Source organism: Thunnus thynnus, chromosome 14, assembly GCF_963924715.1.
Source record: "Thunnus thynnus chromosome 14, fThuThy2.1, whole genome shotgun sequence".
NCBI lineage: Eukaryota > Metazoa > Chordata > Actinopteri > Scombriformes > Scombridae > Thunnus > Thunnus thynnus.
In genome coordinates, this window is record NC_089530.1 from 929,684 (window position 1) to 952,954 (window position 23,271).

The window sequence follows — 23,271 nt, forward strand, 5'->3', positions numbered from 1 at the left end:
TTTAAGCACCATCTTAAATCCTTGTTAATGTAGTGTTTCTTTGTAAATTTAGGCATACCAGCACACCCAATATGCCTGGCTGAACACCCACGTGCCAGTCCACAGGATGTACATGGATGTGAAACGAGGCATGAGGAATGACTTTGGGGTGTCAAGGCAGGCTCTCAATGGTCTTCTAAATATTTTGAACCAGGAGACAGATCATGGCTGGGGACATCATTTAGAGATCCTTATTTCTGTTTTTTGGCTGGCCCATGGGTTGTCTTATGGGGTGATGGCACAGGCTTTTGATGTGCCAAACTACAAACAGTTTCACTCCATTCAACTTAAAGGAATCTATGACTCCTCTGGGAGATCTTTCACCAACATTTTTGTTGGTTATGGAGGTTCAGTACATGACACACAGATTTTGAGAAACAGCCCTGTTTATTTCAATTTCCTGTACCCAGTGCCACTGCCACATACACGCACATCACACACTGTGCATAGAGCACCGAGTGTTGGAGGGGGCACCAAACAGCACCTCATTAAAGTTGGAAATATATTCACAGATTCAAACTCGGATCAATAACTCATAAGCGAAATGTTGTTAAAACACAAACAACGCCTCTTTCCTTCTGTAGTAAGGTAGACAACGAACCATCTCATTTTTACCCAAACAAGCCGTCCTCTGAGCTGCACAAGTAACATTGGTCTCTACACACAGCCGGCTATGAGATGAGTGTGCAGGGACCATCTAAAAAGCACAACACTGAAAAGAGATACTAAAAAAATATTCAGTTACATTGATGATGAAAATATATTTCTTTGGTTTATTTTGTTGGAGACGATTGCTTTTTCAAATACGTGTGTGTGGGTTTTTTTTTTTGTTTGTTTTTTTGCCTGTTCTTTTTGTTATATAGTGTAATATATACTGGGGGGGCACCACGAAGCAATTTTGCTTAGGGGCACCCAATGGTCAGCAGCGGTTTCTTTCCTGCTGGTTGTACTACGACTGAAGGCTTGTTAAGGCTTGTTAATAAGGTAAATACAACAACTAACCATGTAGTCATATTTAAAAAGTCACACATCTTAACATACTATATTTATAAAAAATACAACTAACATAATTGTCATCATTATTGAAATTAAACATAACTATCACAGCCAAATCATCTATCTTTAGTTCATACAGTCTATGCTTTAGCTAGGTTAGCACATGCATTCAATATGTTAGCAACTGGTAGTTAGCAATGCAACACACCTCTGCTTTTCTCATGTAGAGTCAATATATTGAATGGATAGTTAGTCATTGTTTTATTTTTGTTATCCTCATGTAAGACAAAACAAGGCTGCCATCAACCAGTTTGACATCCTCCACAAAGGCCAAGAGCAAGTATAAATATCATGGAAATATCTGGAAATCAGACATGGAAATCAAATCTTCCTATGTCTCTCCTATTGTGATTTCAGTGTAACGTAATTTTTAATTTTAGAATGATATAAACTAACTTAAGTTTTTAACATTAAGTTACATCCATTATACACTCATAGAGCACACTATAGCCTGGTAAAATATGAAATAATAAAATAACAATTAAAATTAACCACCGCACAATAAAAACTTTACTGTGATTAAGTCACAGTAAAGTAATTTCAGTGTGCAGTGGATAATTTTAATTTTCACCTAAGATGTTCCTGCAACCAACCAGTGCCTGATTGAAAATACTGGATGTGCATGAGGAGTTATGTCCAGTGAAATAAAATAACAATATTAAATGAAATACATTAAATTTAATAACACACCAGTACAAGGTTTCATAGAAAGGTATTGTTTTCTTTTCATTTTACAATCAACAGGACCCAAAATCTACCGACAGATACATTCACTGTGGGGAAAAATGAGCGAGGGTGACAATCGGGACCAACCGTGGTCATGGTTTGGAGAAACCACCTCCCTTTCTTTCATTGGTGCCTTGGAGGAAGAGCTGTGCTAGATGTCCTGTTGATCCACTGTGGCAGAAATGATCTCAGGAACATCCAGAGGAAGCTTGAAGCTTGTCACAGGGATCAAGCAGGACTTGCAAGATCTCCACTGACAATTCCCTCAGATGAAACTCATATTCTCTGCCATCACCCAGGTTTGCCCACCCCAAGCAGATGGACAAAGCCTGGCACTTTATTAACAGTGTGATGGCTACCTTTGTTTTGTCTATTGGTGGAAGCATTGTACCCACCAAAGTTTTAGCAGCAAAAAAGAGGCCTTGATTTTTGTACATTATGTGATGTTTGATGTACACTTTTTTTTTTTTTTTTTACATATAAGGGTAGCCATCACACATCAGCTGATGGCTGTCAGTTCTGTCACAGCTCTTCCTCTCCCTTCCTCTTCCACCTTCTCCAAACCCTTTGATTAACCCCAGTCTTTCCATCTGATGGACCTCAATTTTTTCCCCGCATTGAATGTAGCCAGGGGTTTGTAGGGCCAGCCAAAAGTCCTATTTTCTTGTTCCTGTTTTTGTGCAAATAAATATTTTTTATTTAACTCTGGTATGCATGCCTTTGATTAACTGATGTAACTTACCCTACATCACCTTAAGTTTCATTTAACGCTGTCAAAGAAAACCTACATTACATAACAAAACAAATGCATTTCTGATATACTCCTGGGACAGTTGACAACAGTCAGTGTTGAAAACAGAAGCTGTGCTTCACTGAGAACAACTGCTTTTGAAGTTATTGTTAAACACCAAACTGAGTGACAGTTTATGCCAGTAAGGGCAGAATGTAAAGAAAGGTGAGAGGGCTAGTAGGATAAGGATACATAATATAAGCCAATTACATTTTCATTATTATTGAATCATTACTGACTTGTCCATCTCCAAGTGTAACTTATTACTTTCTCACTAAAACAATTGTCGGTTTCAATGACAATACATTGTGCAGCATTTTAGACTCATTACTTTTTACATCAGTCATTCATTTACAAATTACTTCAGAAATATACTCCAATATTAAGACAAAGCATCAGTCTTAATCACAAGTACAATGTGTCCAAATATTTGGACAGTACACAATAACAGTAAATTGAGCTTTAACACAACGTTAAGATTGATATATATTAATTATGTATATATACAGTATATCCTATGCATGTATTTGTGTGTGTGTGCTGATGAAGAGTTTATGTTTAGGGAAGGATATATTGATATATTGAAATGAATCCCCAGATCCCAGTTAACTGTTATGTTATGGATCATATGTAGGAGTTCAAGCAACTGAAAGTTCACTCATCTTTCTCTTACGTGTCTCTGGCTGCAGTCCAAAAGTACGCCCTATCGTCTTTTCCTAACCACTGTTCCTTGACCTCGATGGAAAACGTCATGAGGTCAAGGAAACATGTGAAGTAGAATTTTTGGTTTCATTTCTATGCCAATTGCCGATTTGAAGACGGAAACGGGAAAAGCACGTGAATTTCTGTTTTTTTAATTCACATGAAAAAACAAAATAATGCATTGTATATTTGTTTATCCTGTTATCAAGCAAGTTGAACTCAGCTTTGGACAAAGGGTACACGGACCCACAGCCTGTATCAACCATAACAACTTCAGAGCACAATCAAGTCAACATTTCAAGGCGTTTACTGAGTTGTGTGGTGGTTCTTATATGCAAAGGCTGATAACAGATTTTAAAACATAACACAGAAGAACACAGTCTTTCAAGAAAAAAAGGATATGAGACGTTTTTAGTCAGACGATGTTTTTATTTCAACTTGTTTGACACTTAAGATTGATGATACAGTAGTAGATTTGTAGACCTAACGTGTTATGCCTATCTTGCATATATTTAACATTTATTTTCGTACAATGATTGGGATTCAGGAGAGTGAGCGTGAGCAAGCATTCTCAGTGTGACAATTTCGTTTCAGTTTTGTGACTGGTAGCCTATATACCTTTTTTAAATTCAATTTCGACCTTGGTAATGAAGTAATATTTTTCAACGTGTTGTCCACGTTTATATAACCTGCATGAAACAACATGGTAAGGGGTCCGGGTATCATCGGATAGACGATATCCAATGATAGTCCTTATGAATTCTCCTTCACATCTTTCCTTGACTTCATGACGTTTTCCATAGAAATCAAGAGACAGTGGTTAGGAAAAGACGACAGGAGGTACTTTTCGATTCCAGCCTTGGTTCTGCTTGTAGTTTGTCCAAATGGTGTTGCCGTACTTTGCTATCCAAGATGGTGTACGCGCTGGCTTGCGCAACCTGTACTCTTGTCAGGCAGCAACTCAGATCGGGCAGCGACAGTGTATATCCATGGTGTAAACATTGTCGAGGTGCACAGTCTTCTGACTTGATAAAGTGTTGTGAGGTGAGACAGTGGGCTAAAATGAACCACAGTGTTTTTAGCTATTGATGCAGCTAGCTAAAGCGTTGTCATAGTACTTTATTGCAATACTGTAACAGTTAAATGTTAAAACATGTTTTAGACTTTTCTTTTACTCTTCCTGCTAGCATATTTTAGTATAATGTTAGTGGACGTGCCTGTAAATATACTGTAAATACCCAGACATGCAGAGATAGACACGCAGTCTATCAGTCTATAAGTTAAAAGGTACGTTAAGTTCTAGTATGAATGTATACAAGTTGGGATCAGAATAACCAATAACCCTGTTGGCTGCAGATGGAAGATTTGCTGAAGGATGTGATTGATTTGAGTGAGACCAACATTTAACTATGATATGAAGGTGATGTCCTGTCTTATACCGCCCTGTCTTGTTGGCTACAGGGTTCAAGATGACTCAGGTAAGCCATCAGCAGTGGGGAGAGGTGTCCAGCCTGGGCAGTGTGGACCTGTGGATCCTCCAGTCTTCCCAGGTGCGGGTGGAGGTCCTCACCCTGGGTGCAATTATCAGGTCTGTGTGCAGCAGAGGGAAGCACGGGCAGATGGAAGATGTGGTCTTGGGCTATGATGACCTGGAAGGTAAGAGGTAACATAATGAGTGATTTTCAATATGCAGTATTCTTAAATATTTGCGTATAAATATTAAAATAGTAACCTCGGAATGAGATTATTACAGAAAATTGTGTTTGCTGTTGAGTTTGAGCTGTGCCTATTACAGATACTAGAGTATATCTCAGGCCAGGCAAATCATAACAATACTTTATTTAAGGTTTTATGGTATTTAAGCTATTGCTCTGTTAAAATGAAATCAAATGTTTGGCATACAATAGGCCTGTTTTTTTTGGTAGAAGAGTTTCAGAATTGACCTGCTACATATCATGCCAGATAACAGTTTGGATTTGTTTTGAATTTCAATCCCAACAAAATAGGCAGCCCTTAAACAGGCTAAGGAACACCTTGGACCACATAAATCCTGGTCCATATAGTCTTTATAGTACTACTATATGAACTTGAATTTGACAGAACAATAGTAGAAGATGCGCCAAAAAGAGCTGAGAGAGAGTAAGTAAAGTGAATGTAAGCCAGGCACTACTCTAGTGAAGCTGAATAAGATGGAATTGCTTGTGTTGTGTGTGTATTTTCAGGTTATGTGTCAGATAAGAGGTATCTTGGAGCTGTGGTGGGCCGTGTGGCCAACAGGATCGCACATGGACACTTTGTAGTGGAGGGAAAAGACTACCAACTAGATATCAACAATGGACCTAATGCACTGCATGGAGGGCTCCGAGGCTTCAATAAGGTAAGACTAACTGAGTATCAGGACTGTGCGATATGACGAAATATATTGTGTGAGGAGAGAAAAACGTCTATCATTTCATATTATGCTCTATCATTGATTTCGTTTCGTTTCGTCAAATGGGCTGTTGTAATGTCAGATACAGGTAGGTACTGCGGTTCTCTTTCAGACCAGTTATTAGTGGATATTTGTTTACATTTTGCAAATTATCTCCATTAAAAGTCTGCTGAATCAGCTGTTAGCAGCTCCCATTTGCAGTGTAGCCATGGATGTACAGACAACTGTCACTGGATTACTTTGATACTGAAGAAAATTTAAAAATGTGATGATTCTCAGGCAAGTTCTGCAGCCTCTTTTTTCTCTGGTTTTTAAGTGGATTTATTGAGGTTTTTGAGATAATGATATCCTCGGGAAGTGTAAGGCACAGTGAATGATATCAATATATATATTTCATGTCTGTGTGTCCTTCTTGGAGTTATGACACCAAGAGGGACAACGATTTTTGACTCTTCTTCACCTCACGCAGCATCTTTACCTCACTTTCAACTCTCCAGAAAAGGCCGTATCATCTGCTTATCATTGGTGTGCAGGATATAAGATAGGAGATAAAACACTGCCCTGAGGAGCTCCTGTGCCAACATGGTTCTTATATCCCTGGTATAAAAACTAGTGGACCAACAGGCAAAAATCTAAAACATTTCAAATCGTTGAATTCAATTGCCAGTTACTGCCATCGTACATGAATTCTACATACATCATAATGAAATATTCAGCAGGTGTCTGATATCTCTTTGCAGCAGACAGGTTAAATGGTTAAAATAAATTACACCAATGAGCCTGAGTGTGTATTGGTTTGTTTTTCAAAGCAACAGTGTGCTCATTGGGCCTGAGGGCTAAACTATACTCAGCATTGCTAATTACTAATAATTCAGTTAGCTGCGCCACTGACTACTGCACACACACACACACACACACACACACACAAAGACACAAAAACACTACACTGAGATTATGAGGACTGTGTGTGTGCCAGTGTGTCTAGTTGTGCATGTTTGTTCGAGTGGTAGAAGTCCAGTGGCTTCTATTTATTGATCTAATTTAGATCAAGCTGTCTCATGAGGCTAAAACACATATACTTTTATTACTGCACTGCCTGAGGTGATGTCGAGGACATCAAATATGATGTTTTAATTAGATGTTGTAAGAAGGAAAAGAGACAGATTGTGCCAGCGTCCCCATCAGAAACTGACAGCAGGTATCAAGTTGTTTCCATGCTGCTGGTGGGTTGGTTTTGATTTTATTTGTTTTTTATCATGGAAATTGCAGCAGTTGATGCTGTTTGACAAGACCACCAACACAATTAACACACATATAAGTAGCTTTTAAGTTGCTAAAGTTTTCTTATATTATTATTATTCATGTTATTCCACTCAAACATTATGAATCATTCATAATTTTAGACACATTTCCCCAAAATTAAGTCTGACAGATTCAGTATCTTTGAAAATGTTGGGACCTCCACCACTATTTTAAATAAAGCCCTAAGGGTTTAAATAACGTTAGGTTAGTTAGCACAGCACAGTGAACACACTGGTGGTTCAGTGGGTCAGTGTGACAGATGAGTGCACATGCAGCTCTTATGTTTGTTGTAAAATGGGATCATAAATAGGACATTTATAGAACACATTTATTTAATTAGAAAAAAAAAAAAAGTTGTACATCCCCTGAATGATGCTGGCTGTTTCCAAAATGGCGGCCACATCACAAACTTTATCGAATTACAAATTACAGCTAAACAGCCCACTAAAATATGTTTATGAAAACATCTGAGGTGAGAAATACACTAACAGAATCTTGATCCATATTTGATCAGTACTGCCTAGTTTGACAGTTTGATCTGAGTTTCGTGAGTTGTCAGCTTTCCTTTTTTTCCCCCCCAACTTTATTGAGTAGACAATACATTTGTTATGGTTTGAGATGTTGGTGTATTAGTGCAACACCTAGTAGTGAATGTCATGTGTTGCAACTTTAAAGTGAAACTATGTAACTTTGAAATGTACAGAAAGTACATTCTTTCTCATAAAAACAAAAGTTTGATTTCTAAGCAGTAAAAATAATGCACCAGTGACTCTTACGTTCGGTAAATCCTACTTTTTGTAAATTGGTCGGTCAATCACTTTCTGGATGTGCTGGCTGAGAAAACAAACAAAACAAACAAAAAAATCTATGTTCCCAAGCAACAAGGTGTAAACAAAGGTTCTGATGTAAAAACAAAGACACTAATGACAAATCTCTCCTTTTTGTGGTTTACTGCACTCGACAGGAGAATCAGCACCAATGCACTCAACCATTTATATTCACAAAACAGGAGTGGATTGAAACACACATTCATTGGTATCTTTTTAATCTATTTTCTGAAATTATTTTGTCAAAATTTGTGCTATATTTGGATGGAAAACTTACTTCTGAGATGCCACCTGCTTTACTCATCAGTAACCTAACTTTCAACATTGGCTTCTGCTTTGCATTTGTTACCATGTTGTAGTGTCAGTTTGGTGTGTGGTTACATTTTTCTGTTATCACTGTTTGTTTGCTGTGATTTAGTATCCTAACGCTAATGTAGGGTGACTGCTACAAAGTTACACAAACTACCTCATTACAGGGTTTATTTTTTTTAACACTAATAGCCTCTGCACTTATTGCCAGATGCATCCTGTATTTATCAGCCCTTCTGGGGATTGCTATCAGTCATTATCTCGTTATCTCGCCAATATGTACTATACCATGTATACTTACACTGTTACCAACAGAACTAAGATACACACTGGCTGCCATCAGACTGTAGTGTGGGAAGATGATGTAGGACAATATGTCCCACTAATGTTACGATCCACATGTTGGTAACTCACTGTTGCCATGGCTTGAGTTGTAACCCCTGCTGAGGTGAGACCCTTTCCTTATTCACTCAGTCAGAGTAGCACTAACTGTTTGCAATTACTGTACATGTTAGCACACCGCTGCTGTAGGTTCAGATGATGATGGTCTCAGTATAACATCAGCCATAACACACAGCGAGGGATGTCACAAACATGCAAACAAAAGTAAGGCCATTTCACCTCATCTGAAGACATGTTTTATTTCCTCTCTGTCCCACTCTCGTGTCAAAGTCTGTTCTCCTTCAGATAGTGTTTCCTTCCAATTAGACAGTGCAGTACCCTTGCTGCCACAGAATTGAATGGACCAGCGTCCTGTAATTACCACTTTTGGCAGCAGAGGCTGCTGTTGCTGCTGCTCAGCAAAAGTTAAATAGTCTTGCTTTAAATTGACTGTACCATCAAAAGTGAAGCCAAAAAATCTCGATTGCCCCCTGGTGGTTGGCTGCAGTATAGGCCATAAATCCCGCCCCCTCCATGTTAGCAGATTAGACATGAGCCAAACTAAAAAATCAAAGTACATGTCAAATACATATTTCTCAAAGATGGTTTCTGTCATATTAGGTAGTTAGTTAGGTAGATATTTGATGATATAAAAAGGGGGTGTGACATCATGCTGTGACAGCCGCTCTCAAACCTCCATCAGGCAGCGGAACGGGAGAGGGGGTGTGTCCCATAAGCCGCCATCCCACTACCCAACTCCATTGTGCAGACTCAGGCTCCAAATTACGTCACACAAGTGTTACGGACTAGTCAAGTCTAGGGGATTCAGTATCAATGAACCAATACTAGTCCTAACCTGGAGGGTGTAGAAAAGGAGAAAACTAGGAAGAAATCAGAGAAAGACGGACTGGTTTCCAGTGTTAGAGATAGACAGTCTGGAGGTGGGTTACCTTATCGGGTTGCCACGCCGACTAGCAGCGCAAGTCCCTCCGACTCGGCCTCGCCAGCTCTGGCGTTGCTCTCGTGAGCCGCGAGCTCCTTCTGGCGGTTCAGTTCAGGTTTTAGTGGTTGGGGGATGGGTCCCCGAAGAACAAAACTGGTTTTACTAAAGGGTCCGGGTGCAGGAAAGGTGTGAGGCTGTAATGTCTCGAACGCTTCTAAAAAGGACGTCTCTCTGGGCTTTAACTCAACTCGTATCACTTTCAAAGGTTCGCGCTTTCCCAGCTGAGCTGCCTCACATTACTCCAGTGGTTGCACACGCACCTCACCGTGGCGTCCTTTTATCAGCCCGCAGCTTAACCACACCCCCTTGTTATCTTCTCAATGAAAACCAGTCCAGTTTAAGAAAGGGAAAGGAAGAAAGAGGAACTATAAACCCCGCCCCCTTTACTCCTAACACAAGGAAAATGGCAGCTCCTGGAAAGGAGATATTTTGGCGGTAGGAAGTGGAGACGCGTAGACCATATTTACATACAATCAATGCTTTAAAGCTACTGAGAGCTGCAGCCATCTTTGGTAAGGCCAAGGGTGCCATGGGTTGCTGTGGCACAGGTGAATGAATTATAGACCAGGCAGTGTTGACAGTAACCATTAGCTGCAGACACATCAGATGGTTTGACTGTTGATGGGCTGTAATAGGCAGGAGTCTGCTTTCCTTTACTTCCTGTGGGCCCATTAACATCTTGTCAGAGGCTTTCTCAAACAAGTTGGCGCTTGTTTTCACATTCTCTGCTCAGTTTCAAGCATAGTATGTGGCCGTAATCACAAAGGACAATTTACTTTATTGATCTGCCAGATATTCAGACTGTCAGCTGACAGCTGCAGGTGTTTCTGTAAGAATCTTCTATTTGTAGGCTACTGAATGTATTCATCCTCTCTGCCTGATAAAAGCTGCCATCAACCCCACAACATTCAAGTGGTCAAGTCGGACCCAAATCTGACCGGCTGCATTGTGGTGATCAATTCTGCGCAGGCCTGGCTTATCTCGAACAAGCCTTGTGAATAAGATCATTCATGAGCTATGAGGTCATCCATAGCAACAGGGTCAACCCCGCCCCATCTCTTAGCTTAGAAGTTCTCTCAGTTCATTACTAAGAGTTACTCTCAGCAGCTTTGTGAATTGGTCTCAATAGGAAACTCTTAGCTAGGAACTTTTAATGGTATTTAGGACGACTCCTAGTGGGTAAGACAAAATACTTTGTGAATACGGCCCAGATTTTAGAACATGGCTGTCGGGAGGCAGAACCTACAATGTAGCTAAGATGTCATCATCAATGAAAAAAGAAGTGGATTATAATTCAGGGACTGCGTAACACAATTTTTCAAATTTTATTTATTTTTAATGTATATAAAGGATTAACATTTCTATTTAAAGAATCATGTTATATATATCAGCTGAACATAGGTGGACATTCTCCCTACACCATTGCACAATTTTGAAATTACTCTCAGCATAGCACAATAACACAATAAGAAGTGCAGCTACCTTCAAGATTCAAGAGGTTTATTATCATACACACAGTAAACACAGGCAATGAAATTCTTACTTTGCTAGTCCACCCTTCATGAAAAAGAGTTAAATTAAATAAAAAATTAGATTTTAAAAATTAAAATCACAAAGTTTATAAGTTACATATAAGTTCATGTATTGCACAGCACAATACACAGTACACAATGTACAGTGTTGCACAGCATAGTATTGTGCAAAAAAAAAACAGCGATCCTGACTTGACCGAGCAACACGTCATAAAGTATACTACATCATTGCAAATATTGCATAATGCAGAAATTGTCATAAAGTGCACTATGCATTGTTGCAAATATTGCAAATAATAGTGTTGGTACTGGTCATAAGATGCACTGTGCACTATTGCAAATAATGCAAATAACAGTTTGTTGAAAAATGCAGATGACTTCAACGTCAGAGTGATAGGAGGAGAGCTGTGTGGAAGGGAATTATTCACAAGCCCGATGGCCTGTGGATAGAAGCTGTTTGTCAGTCTTGTTGTTCTGGTGCTATGCTGTTTTGGGGGTGTGTACTGTCCTTAATGATGTTGCATGCCCTCCTGATGACCCTAGTGTTGTAAATGTCCTGAACTGAGGGGAAAGCTCCTCCTGAGATGTACTGTGCAGTTTTGATCACACACTGGAGAGCCTTCCTGTCCTGGGCAGTGCAGTTTCCATACCAGACTGTGATGGAACTGGTAGGGACATTCAACCATACACCTGTAGAAGTTTCTGAGAATTTTGGTTGGCATGCCAAATATCGTCAGTCTTCTTAGAAAGTACAGTCACTGGTGGGATTTCTTGATGTTTTGTCATGTGTTGTGAGACCAGGTGAGATCCTTGCTGATGTGGGTGCCAAAGAATTTGAAGGTTTTCAACCACTCTACCTCTGTCTCACCTATGTATAGTGGTGTGTGCAGCTCCCGCTTCCTCCTTGGATCAATAATCATCTCCTTGGTCTTGTCAACGTTTAGGGAGAGATTGTTGTTATGACACCAGGCCACCAGGTCTGCCACCTCTCTTCTGTACACCAGTCCAATGACTGTTGTGTCATCTGCAAATTTGACGATACTGGTTTTGTTCTGGGAGGCCACACAGTCATACATGAAGAGTGTGTACAGCAGGGGACTCAGCACACAGCCCTGGGGGGTGCTTACGATTCTTGTGCCTGATGTGTCATTGCCTACTCTAGCTGACTGGGGTCTGTCTGTGTTGAAAGTTACAAAGAGAGGGTGTCAGTCCGAGGGTAAGGAGCATTTCTGTGTTGAATGCTGAGCTGTAGTCGATAAATAGCATTCTAACATATGTGTCCTTGCCCTCTAAGTGTGTGAGGGCTGTGTAGATGAGGGTCTTGAAGCGAGCATAGTAGTCATTCAGCTCATTAGGCAGTGTGGCTTGGCTGGCTGTAGTCCCCCTGCTCCTCTGCTGGTCATCTGTGATGTGTTGAAGGCCTTGCCACATGCGCCAGGAATCTGTGGTGGAGTAGAAGCATATTCCTCTAAATCAACAGTAGAATCTTCCCTCATAGCAGCAGTTTAAAGACCTCCCAGTTTGTACTCTCAAAGCAGTCCTGAAGCAGCAGTCCAGTGTCTTCATTCCACACTTTAACAGATGTGCTATCTAAAAATACAGTATTTTATTTTGCATAAACTGTTTAATGATTAATGGCATCCATCAATGGCTACTTCTGCTTTTTGAATCCTTTATGTATTTACTTTATAATATGTATGTGTTTGTCTCTTTAGGCTATCTGGCTTGCTACAGCAGTGGAAAGTGGTGTACAGTTGAGTCTTACCAGTCCAGATGGAGACCAGGGTTATCCTGGAGAGGTGCAGGTCTCGGTCACCTACACTCTACAGGTAAACCTAAAATAATTCCGCAGTTTTAAAGCCCAGCCCAGTTTGATTGATTTTGCATAGAAAGAGATCAACCACTGCCAGTTTAGCATCCAGTAAGATTTGAGTTGTGTGTTCAGGGGGAAACTCTGACTGCTGAATACCAAGCCCGGTCCACTAAAACCACCCCTATTAACCTCACCAACCACTCATACTTCAACCTGGCAGGACAGGTAAGGACACATAATAAACTACAGTCTTTAATCATTCAATTTGTCATTACTTAAGGAAGGGTGTGAGGAAAGGGGGATGTGAAAGAGGGATACTGTTTTAATCAGTCATTATGATAATCTTGTCTGTAGAATGAAGGATTTAAGCTGAGTGCAGGGAATATATGGGAGAAAGTTGGTTGAGTTCATTTTTGTTTTGTACTCTGTTTTTTCTGTTTCTGTCTCTCTTTCATCTTCTCATCGTCTGAAGCAAAACTGACATGATTTGTGAAGAGGCATGTGAACCTGTAAACAGACTAATGGGTAAACTTGAGTCATGACTTTATCACAGTACTGATGGGATGTGGAGAACAAATCAATCCCATCTTCCTGCTGGCTGGTCTGCAACAATGTTATCCATATAAAATGGTCCATGGTCCAACTAAGGTTTGGAGCCCCTGAATTACAATGCTGAATACAGCACTGCCTTGACTGAGAAACTTCCAAACATCCTACTAATCACCAGCAGCGGTATCCATGTCAACTGGTAAAGACAAAACTAAATGAAATAGTGTCATCTATGTACCTACACATAAATCTTTAATGCCAATTAATTAATTGAAAACTTTCCTGAATCATTTATATTCACAAAAATAAAATGTGAAGAAATTAAATTAGTTCAATAGAAGTTAAAGTGTGTAAAAAGTGTTAAGACACAGCAATGTTAATTGTGTTGTGTCCAAAATGGATGTATGGAATGTATTGAGTAAATTTCATGGCAATCTGCCCATCAGATTCTTTATAAGCACAAATCTGGGATTAAGTTGGCACCACAGGAGAAGTCAGGGAGTCATCAAAACAATAGGAATCATCTCTCAGGGTCACAATTGTCAATGCAGAATTTAATTGTAAAAAGCAGTTGTGAAGCTATCTTGCTCAGGACCTAAGTGTGTGTGTGTGTGTGTGTGTGTGTGTGTGTGTGTGTGTGTGTGTGTGTATATATGTGTGTGTGTGTGTGTGTGTATATATGTGTGTGTGTGTGTGTGTGTGTGTGTGCGCGCGCACGTACATGTATAGGGTGCAGCAGACATCTATGACCATGAAGTGTCCATCAGTGCTCAGTCTTACCTGCCAGTGGATGACACATCGATTCCTACAGGTAAAAGATATCCAACACAGTTAAATTTAGTTAAATGAAATTTAAAGCTGAATGTAATAACCCATCAGAGTAGTAGTACCTTACCCCTGCTACAGAGGGTCAGAATCAAAAGCAGCCACAGTCTATTCCAGACAGTTATATAGCATGCTACTATCTGGTACCTGCAGATCACAGTGGATGATGGAACATTTATCATTTGTACATTATAAACAAAACAATATATCACTGCCTGTGCAGCACTTTAATTTTGTGCCAGTGTACATCATATAGTAGTGATGCTAGGGTTGCTCGATTAATCAAATTTTATTTTCAATTACGATTTTGGCTTCCAACAATTATGAAAAGAAGATAATCGAGGTGAGACGATTATTGTGCTGAATTTTGTTCTGCAATGATGCTCTGGTTTTGTTTTGTATTATAAATCCAGAGGATCATATGTCGGTGCAGCCGGACAGCACAGTGACAGACAGACAGACAGCCAGAGCTCTTCACAACCAGAACGTGTCTGAATTTAACAGTCAAACGTTAAGCGGTGGAAACTGACTTATTTAGACATCTACAGCTACTTTGTTTTAGTTTCAGTCAGACTTCGGAGGCTATTTCTGTAGATACACGGATGCTTCGCTCTGTGTAATGATCTCTCCTTTCATCCAGCTGCTCGGAGCTGCGCTTTCTCTGCAGTCTGTTATTGTGCATATGCTTACTTGTATAGAGCTGATTAGAAACCTGGTTACACATACACATGACTGAGAAATCTGTGTTCTGCAGGGAGTAAAATCTACCTGTGGAAGCCAGGTTTCTCTAATCCCATACTCCGATTACAGAAAGCAGGTTTCTTGTTCACATGACAGTTAAGAAATCAGCTTTCTGGAGAAAACCAACTGTAACCTGGTTACTCAAGCACATGTACACACACTGCATGCAACATTAGCAGGGAGTCTAGCGGAGTCTAGCTGGCTGTGCTTCCCTCCGGCCATGCTGCAGCTAACGCTCTGCTAGCCTCTCAGCTAACATTAGCCCTGGCTCTCCATGTAGATCCAACTTGAGCACCGAGCCCTGGTTTGTTATTCAGGTTAAAGTGGGAAGAAGCAGCGAGTCTGTCAGGCAGCTGAGTGAAGTGGAGCCTGCAGAGACAGTCCGCCGAGGAGCTGCTATGTTTGGCTGCACAGATAGGAAACACCTTAGCTGACAGGATGTACCCATGGATGTATTATAAGAGCTGGATACCGGACTAAAAATGGCGCCCATTCAGTCCTATAGCTAACTCCATGGATCAAATTTTCATAATAAAAAGAGTCATAATTGACATTGTTTGCAGTTCAACATGTCCTCTCAACAGTTTTACAGACGTCTCTTTTACAATGATGGTCTATGGGGAAAATGCTTTTTGGGCCACAGGGGGATTTTTCATTGCAATACCGTGAGTGACCACTGGGAAAAATTGGCTGCAAGGCTGAGCAGCGGCTCCCTATCCAGCTCTTATTATTCATCCATGCGCATACGCCAAAAAAAGTTTCTAGCTTCTTGCTTCTGCATTGTGCGGCCCACTGAATATGTGCAGTACTGTTTCCCCCGCTGGCCCCGCCCACGAGTTCCGGCTTGGCCCATAGACTTTACATTGTGATGACGTCACGGATTTTTATGTCGCTTTTCTCGGCTCAAGTGAGTAGCCACTGGGAAAAATTGGCTGCAAGGCTGTCCTATCCAGCTCTTGTAATACATCCGTGGATGTATCACTCTGTTTGGAAAAAAAAAATCTTCTTTTTGATTTATAACAGCAGTTGCCAACCAGCGTATTAGGTGCAATACCGCCACCTTCTGCTCTGGAGTGTGGACCAGAGATTAAATCCTACACATTGATCCTGTCTGTCTAATAAACTCAAAGAAAACTCTACTGCTCCACCCACTTGAGAGGTTCATTAAAGTTTTAACATTGAGCTCCTGAACTCCAGTCTTCCTAAGTTCTTCCTTCATATATTGTCTTTCTTGAGCATACTTAGTACAATCTATGCTTGCATGCATAATAGTCTCCTCAGCCAGCTGGAAAAAATATGTGCATATATCGGTATCAGCATCGGCAATCGGCCACAATGAGTTGGAAATATTGGCATATTGGATATCGGCGAAAAATCCTATATCGTGCAACCCTATATGTAACATTTTAACATTTATTTTTTATTTGTTATTCAGTTGATTTATATATAATGTTCAAGGAAATCCACTGTTCAGAGGCCAGTTTTTTTAAGTTCAATAAATGCATGATGTTTCCAAAGTCAGTGAGTAATCGTGTTAAATAATCGTGATCTCAAAATTGACTAAAATAACTGGGATTATGAATTTTTCCAAAATCGAGCAGCCCTAAGTGATGCTCTCAAAAAGCATCAATTAGAGACTTGTAAAAATTAGAAGTTAATGTTTTGCTATGAAAACAGTTAAAGCTTCAATTTCACGTGATGACTTTGGACCCATTGATTAAAAACAGTTTTTACAACTGGCTGAAATGTCATCATGTTGTTTTTTTTTACCAAAATAAAAAAGTAGTGACAAGTGACAAGTAGGATCCCATTAGCTGCCAATTTAATGACCGCTAGTCTTCCTGGGGTCCTCACAAGAAAATGATTACAACAGAAAACAATACAGAGTATTATTGATAATAAATTAAAATAAGAAAAGAAGTTATTAACAATAATGATAAACTAAATGAAAGAATGAGAAGAGTCTTAAATTCATGCTCACTTTGAGGACTTTGAGCACAACATTAAATTTACAGTTTACCCATTCATGGAGATAAAGAAAAGTTAGTAGTTAGTTAGTTAGCTAGTAGTTAGTAGTTAAAAGTGATCACGTCTGCAGTAGTCTTGGTTAAGTCACATTCCATACTGTATAACTGCAATGTCCTCGGCTTTATTCCAGCTGGGAGCCTTTTTTGCATGTCTTACCCCTCTCTGTCTCCCTCTGTTCTCCATCTGTCTATCCTGCAACCAACCAATAAAAAAGGCAAAAAGTACTAATAAAATCTTTGAAAATCACAAACTAATACAGTGCTTGCAAATTTCAGGCTCAGATGCATTCTGAATACAGTTATCATGTATCTCTTGTAATTAATATACATTCATATACAATTATATCCTTACCTGTGTTTGAAATATTTCATACCATGCCCAGAATAATTTAAAATTCATTATAATCTTGGGTCCATGGGAGAATCGTTAGTTGTTGATGAATTTGGTATCTTAAATAAAAGTGATTGAAGATTGAAGCACATTTTCAGCTTGAGAAGAGTCATATCAGTAAGTCGACATAAAACTGTACAGCCTCCTCTATAAGATGTGCTGATCAGAAAATGTCCATTTCAGTACATGAAGACAGGTTTAGTTCACCAGATATGTGCTCTATCAAAAACATTATGCTGACAGCTGCTCACCAGCTTTACAGCAAACACTTCATTAGTGACACATACAGTACAGCTGGCAGCTGGTGACCACAATCAAGTCAAGTGCATTCTTAAAACACATTATACACACATCTCTGTTTTTAATATTTTTTGAATACACAATACAATAGAAGCCAATAGAAAAATAATTGCAGAGAGTGGAGAAAGATTTTATAGATTTCACGTTTCCTCTCTGTCTCTCCTTTTGTCCTTGAATAGCAATCTCTTGTCTCTCAACTCCACAGCTGTGTGTACTTCACTCCCTCCCCTCTCTGCTACACTCCCTCTGACTCTGTCTCTGTTTCCACAGGTCAGTTCTGTTGTCTATGTTGCTGTTGGAGATAACTGATAGTTTATGCACTTGATGTGTATATTGTATCACTCTCTATTGTGTGGTTTGTTCAGTATAAGCTTGAATTAATACGCATGTTTACCATCATGCCACTGTTAATACAGAAGTGTGGAAGCATGGACACTTGTACTTTTGTGTGGGTGCATGTTCCTTCATGCTCTGTCAGACAAACATACTCATTACTCTGCAATTAGCTTTGGTTTCCCCTGGAGACAGAACAGCTAATGACTGTTTATTTATATCACAGAATCTGTGTTAGAATAGAAATCCTCCTCAAGGGCTGAATATTTGAACAAGACTCAGAATATGGAATCTACTCTGTGTCACAGTTACAATTAGAGGACTATATTCAAGTCTTAACAAGCTCTTCCTGCTTATTTTCCCAGTCTGTGTGCTTTCTGATGTGAACATGGCCTAAAAGACAATCAAGTCAAATAATGCTTTTTAGTGTTGAGTTTAGTCAAACCTGACTCGATCCTAACCCAGGGCCTTATTTATCAAAGCATGTGTAAAACACATTCTGTATCCTTGTGGAAGAACTAAAAGTGTGGTATTTTCCAGCCCTGCATATGCACAGCTTTACACAAAGGGCAGTGATAAATCCCACCCATATCCATCTCGTCATGCACGTACAGAGTCAGAGAGACATAGTGTTTTTTAATATTGTCATATTGTGTCTTGCTCCAGTATGCTGTGTGCCAAACATAGACTGTCAAAAATATGGATGTAGCCACCGTGACGTCACCCATTGGTTTCTGAAGAGCAGTTTTGAGGCTCAAAGTGGGCGACTCCAGCCATTGCCATCTTGGCAGTGCCTGACTTCCGGCTAATCCAAACTGGACAAAGAGGTAGAGCTGAGGCGGGCTGAATGAAGCCTAGTTGCTGAAATAAGCCACCTAGCGGCTAGCGACCTGTCACTCAAAGCAGCCACATCTTTAATTATGCATAACTTTATGGCTTAATAACATATAAACAGGTGAATTATAAAAAAAAAATCATCCCCCGTACAGGTGTCTTGAAAGGCTGTTTACAGCCCGGTACAAAACCATTTTTCTTGTGTGTCTTTGATTTGTCTCCTAATGTATCAATAATTATTAAAGTACTAAAGATTACATTAATATTTTGAGTAATGGCCTAAATGCGTCCAAAGTGAATGTTTTCTATCAAGAACCCCATGTTATTATTATTATTCTTTTCTCAGCTTAGAGGTCCCACCTCTGAGCTGCGCCTGTGAGCTCTCCTTCACTTGCAGAATGCATCTGCAGAACTCTCCCTGGATCAGTCAAAGCTGACTGTATGATAAGCTGCTGTCTTAGTAAATCAGACGCTGAACCGGCAGAGACTGTGGTCACAATGCACATTCGCACAGAACCATTTTCTCAGCAAAACTGTCCCTGAAAGTGCTACTTCAACCGCAGCACAGGCTAGATCACCATTAGGTAACAAGCAAATTTTCATGTACAAGAAGGAATTTGATAAATCTGATTCTATGCATGGAAATGGGTGTAAGCATGATTTATGCCACAAAACTGTGTGTATACATAGTTTCTAAATGAGGCTCCAGGTCTTAAACTTCCCAATTTTTGTCAGCCAGTCCATAACAATAAAGTGTTCGTTTGAAGCATGAGGAAAACGTTATGTAACTAGTAAGGATATGTCAAAATTACTTGTCAGTATCACAGTAAGAATATTTTTGCAATACCAATATGTATCACAATATTAATGTTTAATGCAATAAACTTTGTTCCACTTGTTATTCATTATATTAGATAAGTCATCACACATATACAAACCCATTTTAATAGGTTTTAATTACGGTAATTTGCTAGGAAACATTAATCTGACAACAAATTTGAAAACAATAACATGAAATGATCACTTCATCACAATACAGTAAATAATTCTATTGAATTATTAACGCTTTTGGTTGGTGTTGTGCTGCCACCCATATAAAGGGCAGGAGATGTTGTTTGGCAAAACATTTAGGGGGATGTTGAAGAATCAGGTCAGTAGGCGGGAGCACATGCAAAAAACGTGGAATTTATTGACAAAAGTATTAATGAAACAGAGACAAAAAAAAACCTACTTAAAATTGAAGAAAAAAAACAACAGCCAACACCCTTCAGCCTCACAGCCATCTGCCACCCACTCTCCCTCCTATGAATATAGACCATTGACTGGCATTTTACCTGCTCAGCCTCACCTGTCACTGCTGACAAACACAATATATTTATGGACACACACAGACACACACCAACACAAGTGCGCCAAATTTAAATCATTTATTACAGAACAGTTTTACCTTTCTTTCCTCAGCCTGACAGAGAGAAGTGACTCATTGCTAACGATGCTAACCTGTTTTCAAGAAGCAGATGATCTGCCCACCATCACAAAATACACTTTATCACAACAGGACTGAAGCCCTTTGACTAAACATAAACTTATGAAACAAACTACTCAACTGCATCTTGTATTCTGTTGTTGTGTAACATGTCTGATGAATTAAGAGATTAACTGAAACATTGGACTGAATAATAATTTAACTCACAAAAACATTTGTACCTCGTCATTTGAACCAGGGCCAAGTGGAAAGGGAGAGGAGCAATCTTTTCACAGTGGGGGACCCAGTGATGTGTGTTGCTGCAGATACCATTCAAAGCTATAAATATTAAGTAGCCTGTTGAGGCTGCAGTTCAGCACAGGTGGTGCCTCTGTGTTATCTCCTAGACTAACACAATATCCATTATATTTGGGTTTCATCACCATGAACAATGACTTTGGCTAGTGTGGCTGATACATTTTAAAATGCTTTCAGATTATGAAGTGCCAAGTCGGATACATCGGCACCTTTGTTTCCCAGTCATAATTACGACTTGGAAGTTGGCGTGAATACTATTTTCAAGTCAGAATCTGGTAATTACTGTAACTCCAATATGACACGAACGCTGCTTAACAACAGCCTAAATGCCTCAACTGAATAGATCAACATTACAGACAGCATCACATGAGTAAGACTGTCATGATGGTTATTTAGTAATTGCGCACATGCAGTATTGAAAAGTAGAAACGCAATCTATGGAGCCCCTGGGGGACTATATGGAAAAAAAATATTGAAATCTGTGCCAGTGGATTCCTGAACTGACAGACTGGTTTAATAAACTGAGCAGACTGATTGCTGTACTGTAACTACAAAACGTTTTTGGAGGGGCACTCTGTCAAGTTTATAAAGTTTAGTGATAGTGTTATGGTAATATCAGTTATTTATACCCAGTGAATGTACTCTGTGCTCTGTACAATCCAGTGAGTACAACACTACCACTAACTACTTCTCCAGTTCACTCTCCAATGTTGCTCCCTTTCCCCATTTCTGAGAACTGATCGTCTATATAGTCATTATCTAACCTTCATACACAATCACCTATCAATGATCTAACCATCCTATCTACAGGAGAGATCAGAGCAGTGGAAGGATCACCCTTTGACCTAAGAAAGCCTGTTCTGATAGGCTCTCGGCTAAAGGTAATTCCAGGTCCGGGATTTGACCACAACTTTTGTCTGTCATCACCTGGAGACCCCTGGACAAGGAAACATGCTGCCAGGTTAGCAAAACACACAACAGACACATCTATGTCTTTATTAGTCACATCAGCACCTCCACCATCTGTCATCACCATCTCACGATGTTGTCGTCATCTCAGGGTGTGTCACCCAGCCAGTGGGCGTGTCCTGGAGGTTTCAACTAGCCAACCAGGGGTCCAGTTCTACACAGCCAACTTCCTGGATGGCTCCATAACAGGAAAGGGCGGGGCTAGGTACAGGAAGCACAGCTCCTTCTGTCTGGAGACCCAGAATTGGCCTGATGCTGTCAACCAGGTATGACGACGATTGATGAGAACACCTAGTAATCTGTTGTTGCATCCAACTATTACTGAGATTCATAACATTGTTGAGAATGGTTTAACTTAACTCAGTATAATAATACTCCAATAATTCTACAAGCAACCGTTAATTAAAGGCAAATTTCTTTCAGACTAACTCCACTTTCATGACTGAAACACATTTCGTGCCTGAACATAAGTTTGATGTTTATAAGTTTAGCTTTATTAAGGGTCAGTAAATCATTTACCATCAAAATTTTCACTGACAAAAATCAATACTGAGTCAAAGGAAGATTAAATTTGTTTGAAGATGTATCAGAACATGTCAGAAAATGTAACCTGTAATCAGATGACAGACAGCATTTAGTTACCTGTAGTACTGAGGAGAAAGCACCATACCATTAACTATTGGGTGAATGTGATTCGTAGTGTAAAAAGCGATTTGAATGGTCGGAAGACTAGAAAGGCGCTATACAAGTACAGTCCATTTACCATTTAACTATTAGGCCATGTTTTCATTTTCCATTTGAAAATGAATATTGATTGTTTGTCCTAGTATGTATATGTAATACCAGTTTTATGTCAGTCTTAGAAACCTGCTGTAACCCATCTGTATTTCAGACAACCCCACATAAGTTTTGCCCTTAAGGTTGAGAAACTCTGGTCTTACTCAACCTGATGAAGTGTTCTACAACTCTGTATAGCTAGAAAAACAAAATTACAGATACTAGGAAAATAACATATTTACTGTTGTGTGTGCATGTGTGTTTTCAGGCTTCATTTCCTGACTGTCTTCTGCGTCCTGGTGAGGAATACCGACACATCACTTGCTTCATCTTCACCACTGTCTGATCTTAAGGACACAACTCTGTCTACCATCTGTGTCACTGGGAAGAAAATAACTAGTTTATGCCATACTTTATTAACTGAACAAAAATGGATGCTTATTAATTAGATTAATTGAGAAAAAGCTTCTCACTTGAGCTGTCAATCAATTTTATAAAAAGTTTATGGCATCAGATTGGTCCTTCTCCTTTGACTGATTGTGGTCTGTCTGTCCTTCTTATGCAATATTAAGAATAAGAGAACTGTCAGAGGCTCTACACATGATGTTATGTAACATTACGCTTTGTGTGAGTCTTCACCCATGTGTATTCAGCATCTTTACAAAAGCTTAACTATTCCTAGAACAGGAGGTGAGGAGGCGGATTTGGGTGAGAGGGCATCTTCCTATTCTGCCAAGAGACCTGTTGTGTTGCCATGGCAACCTCATATCCATCACACAGTGAAGACATGACAGAATTTGTGAGCATCACTGCCCCAGAGCTAGAGATAAG

At 39.7% G+C, this 23,271-nt stretch overlaps 1 protein-coding gene across 3 annotated transcripts; it reads left to right on the forward strand.

The window, feature by feature from the left end:
- Positions 1-3,294: 3,294 nt before the first annotated feature.
- Positions 3,295-22,955, forward strand: galm (galactose mutarotase). 3 transcript variants are annotated; one of them, XM_067609255.1, is made up of 9 exons: positions 3,295-3,444; positions 4,775-4,969; positions 5,536-5,690; positions 12,814-12,927; positions 13,044-13,136; positions 14,190-14,271; positions 21,505-21,655; positions 21,755-21,929; positions 22,709-22,955. In XM_067609255.1, exons 2-9 carry the CDS (start codon positions 4,783-4,785, stop codon positions 22,784-22,786), a joined length of 1,035 nt encoding a protein of 344 aa, XP_067465356.1. In that variant the 5' UTR covers positions 3,295-3,444; positions 4,775-4,782; the 3' UTR covers positions 22,787-22,955. The 3 variants fall into 3 exon arrangements, with proteins under 3 accessions (XP_067465356.1, XP_067465355.1, XP_067465357.1); XM_067609254.1 differs by lacking the exon at positions 3,295-3,444 and adding an exon at positions 4,201-4,357; XM_067609256.1 differs by lacking the exons at positions 3,295-3,444; positions 13,044-13,136 and adding an exon at positions 4,201-4,357.
- The last annotated feature ends 316 nt before the right edge of the window (positions 22,956-23,271 follow it).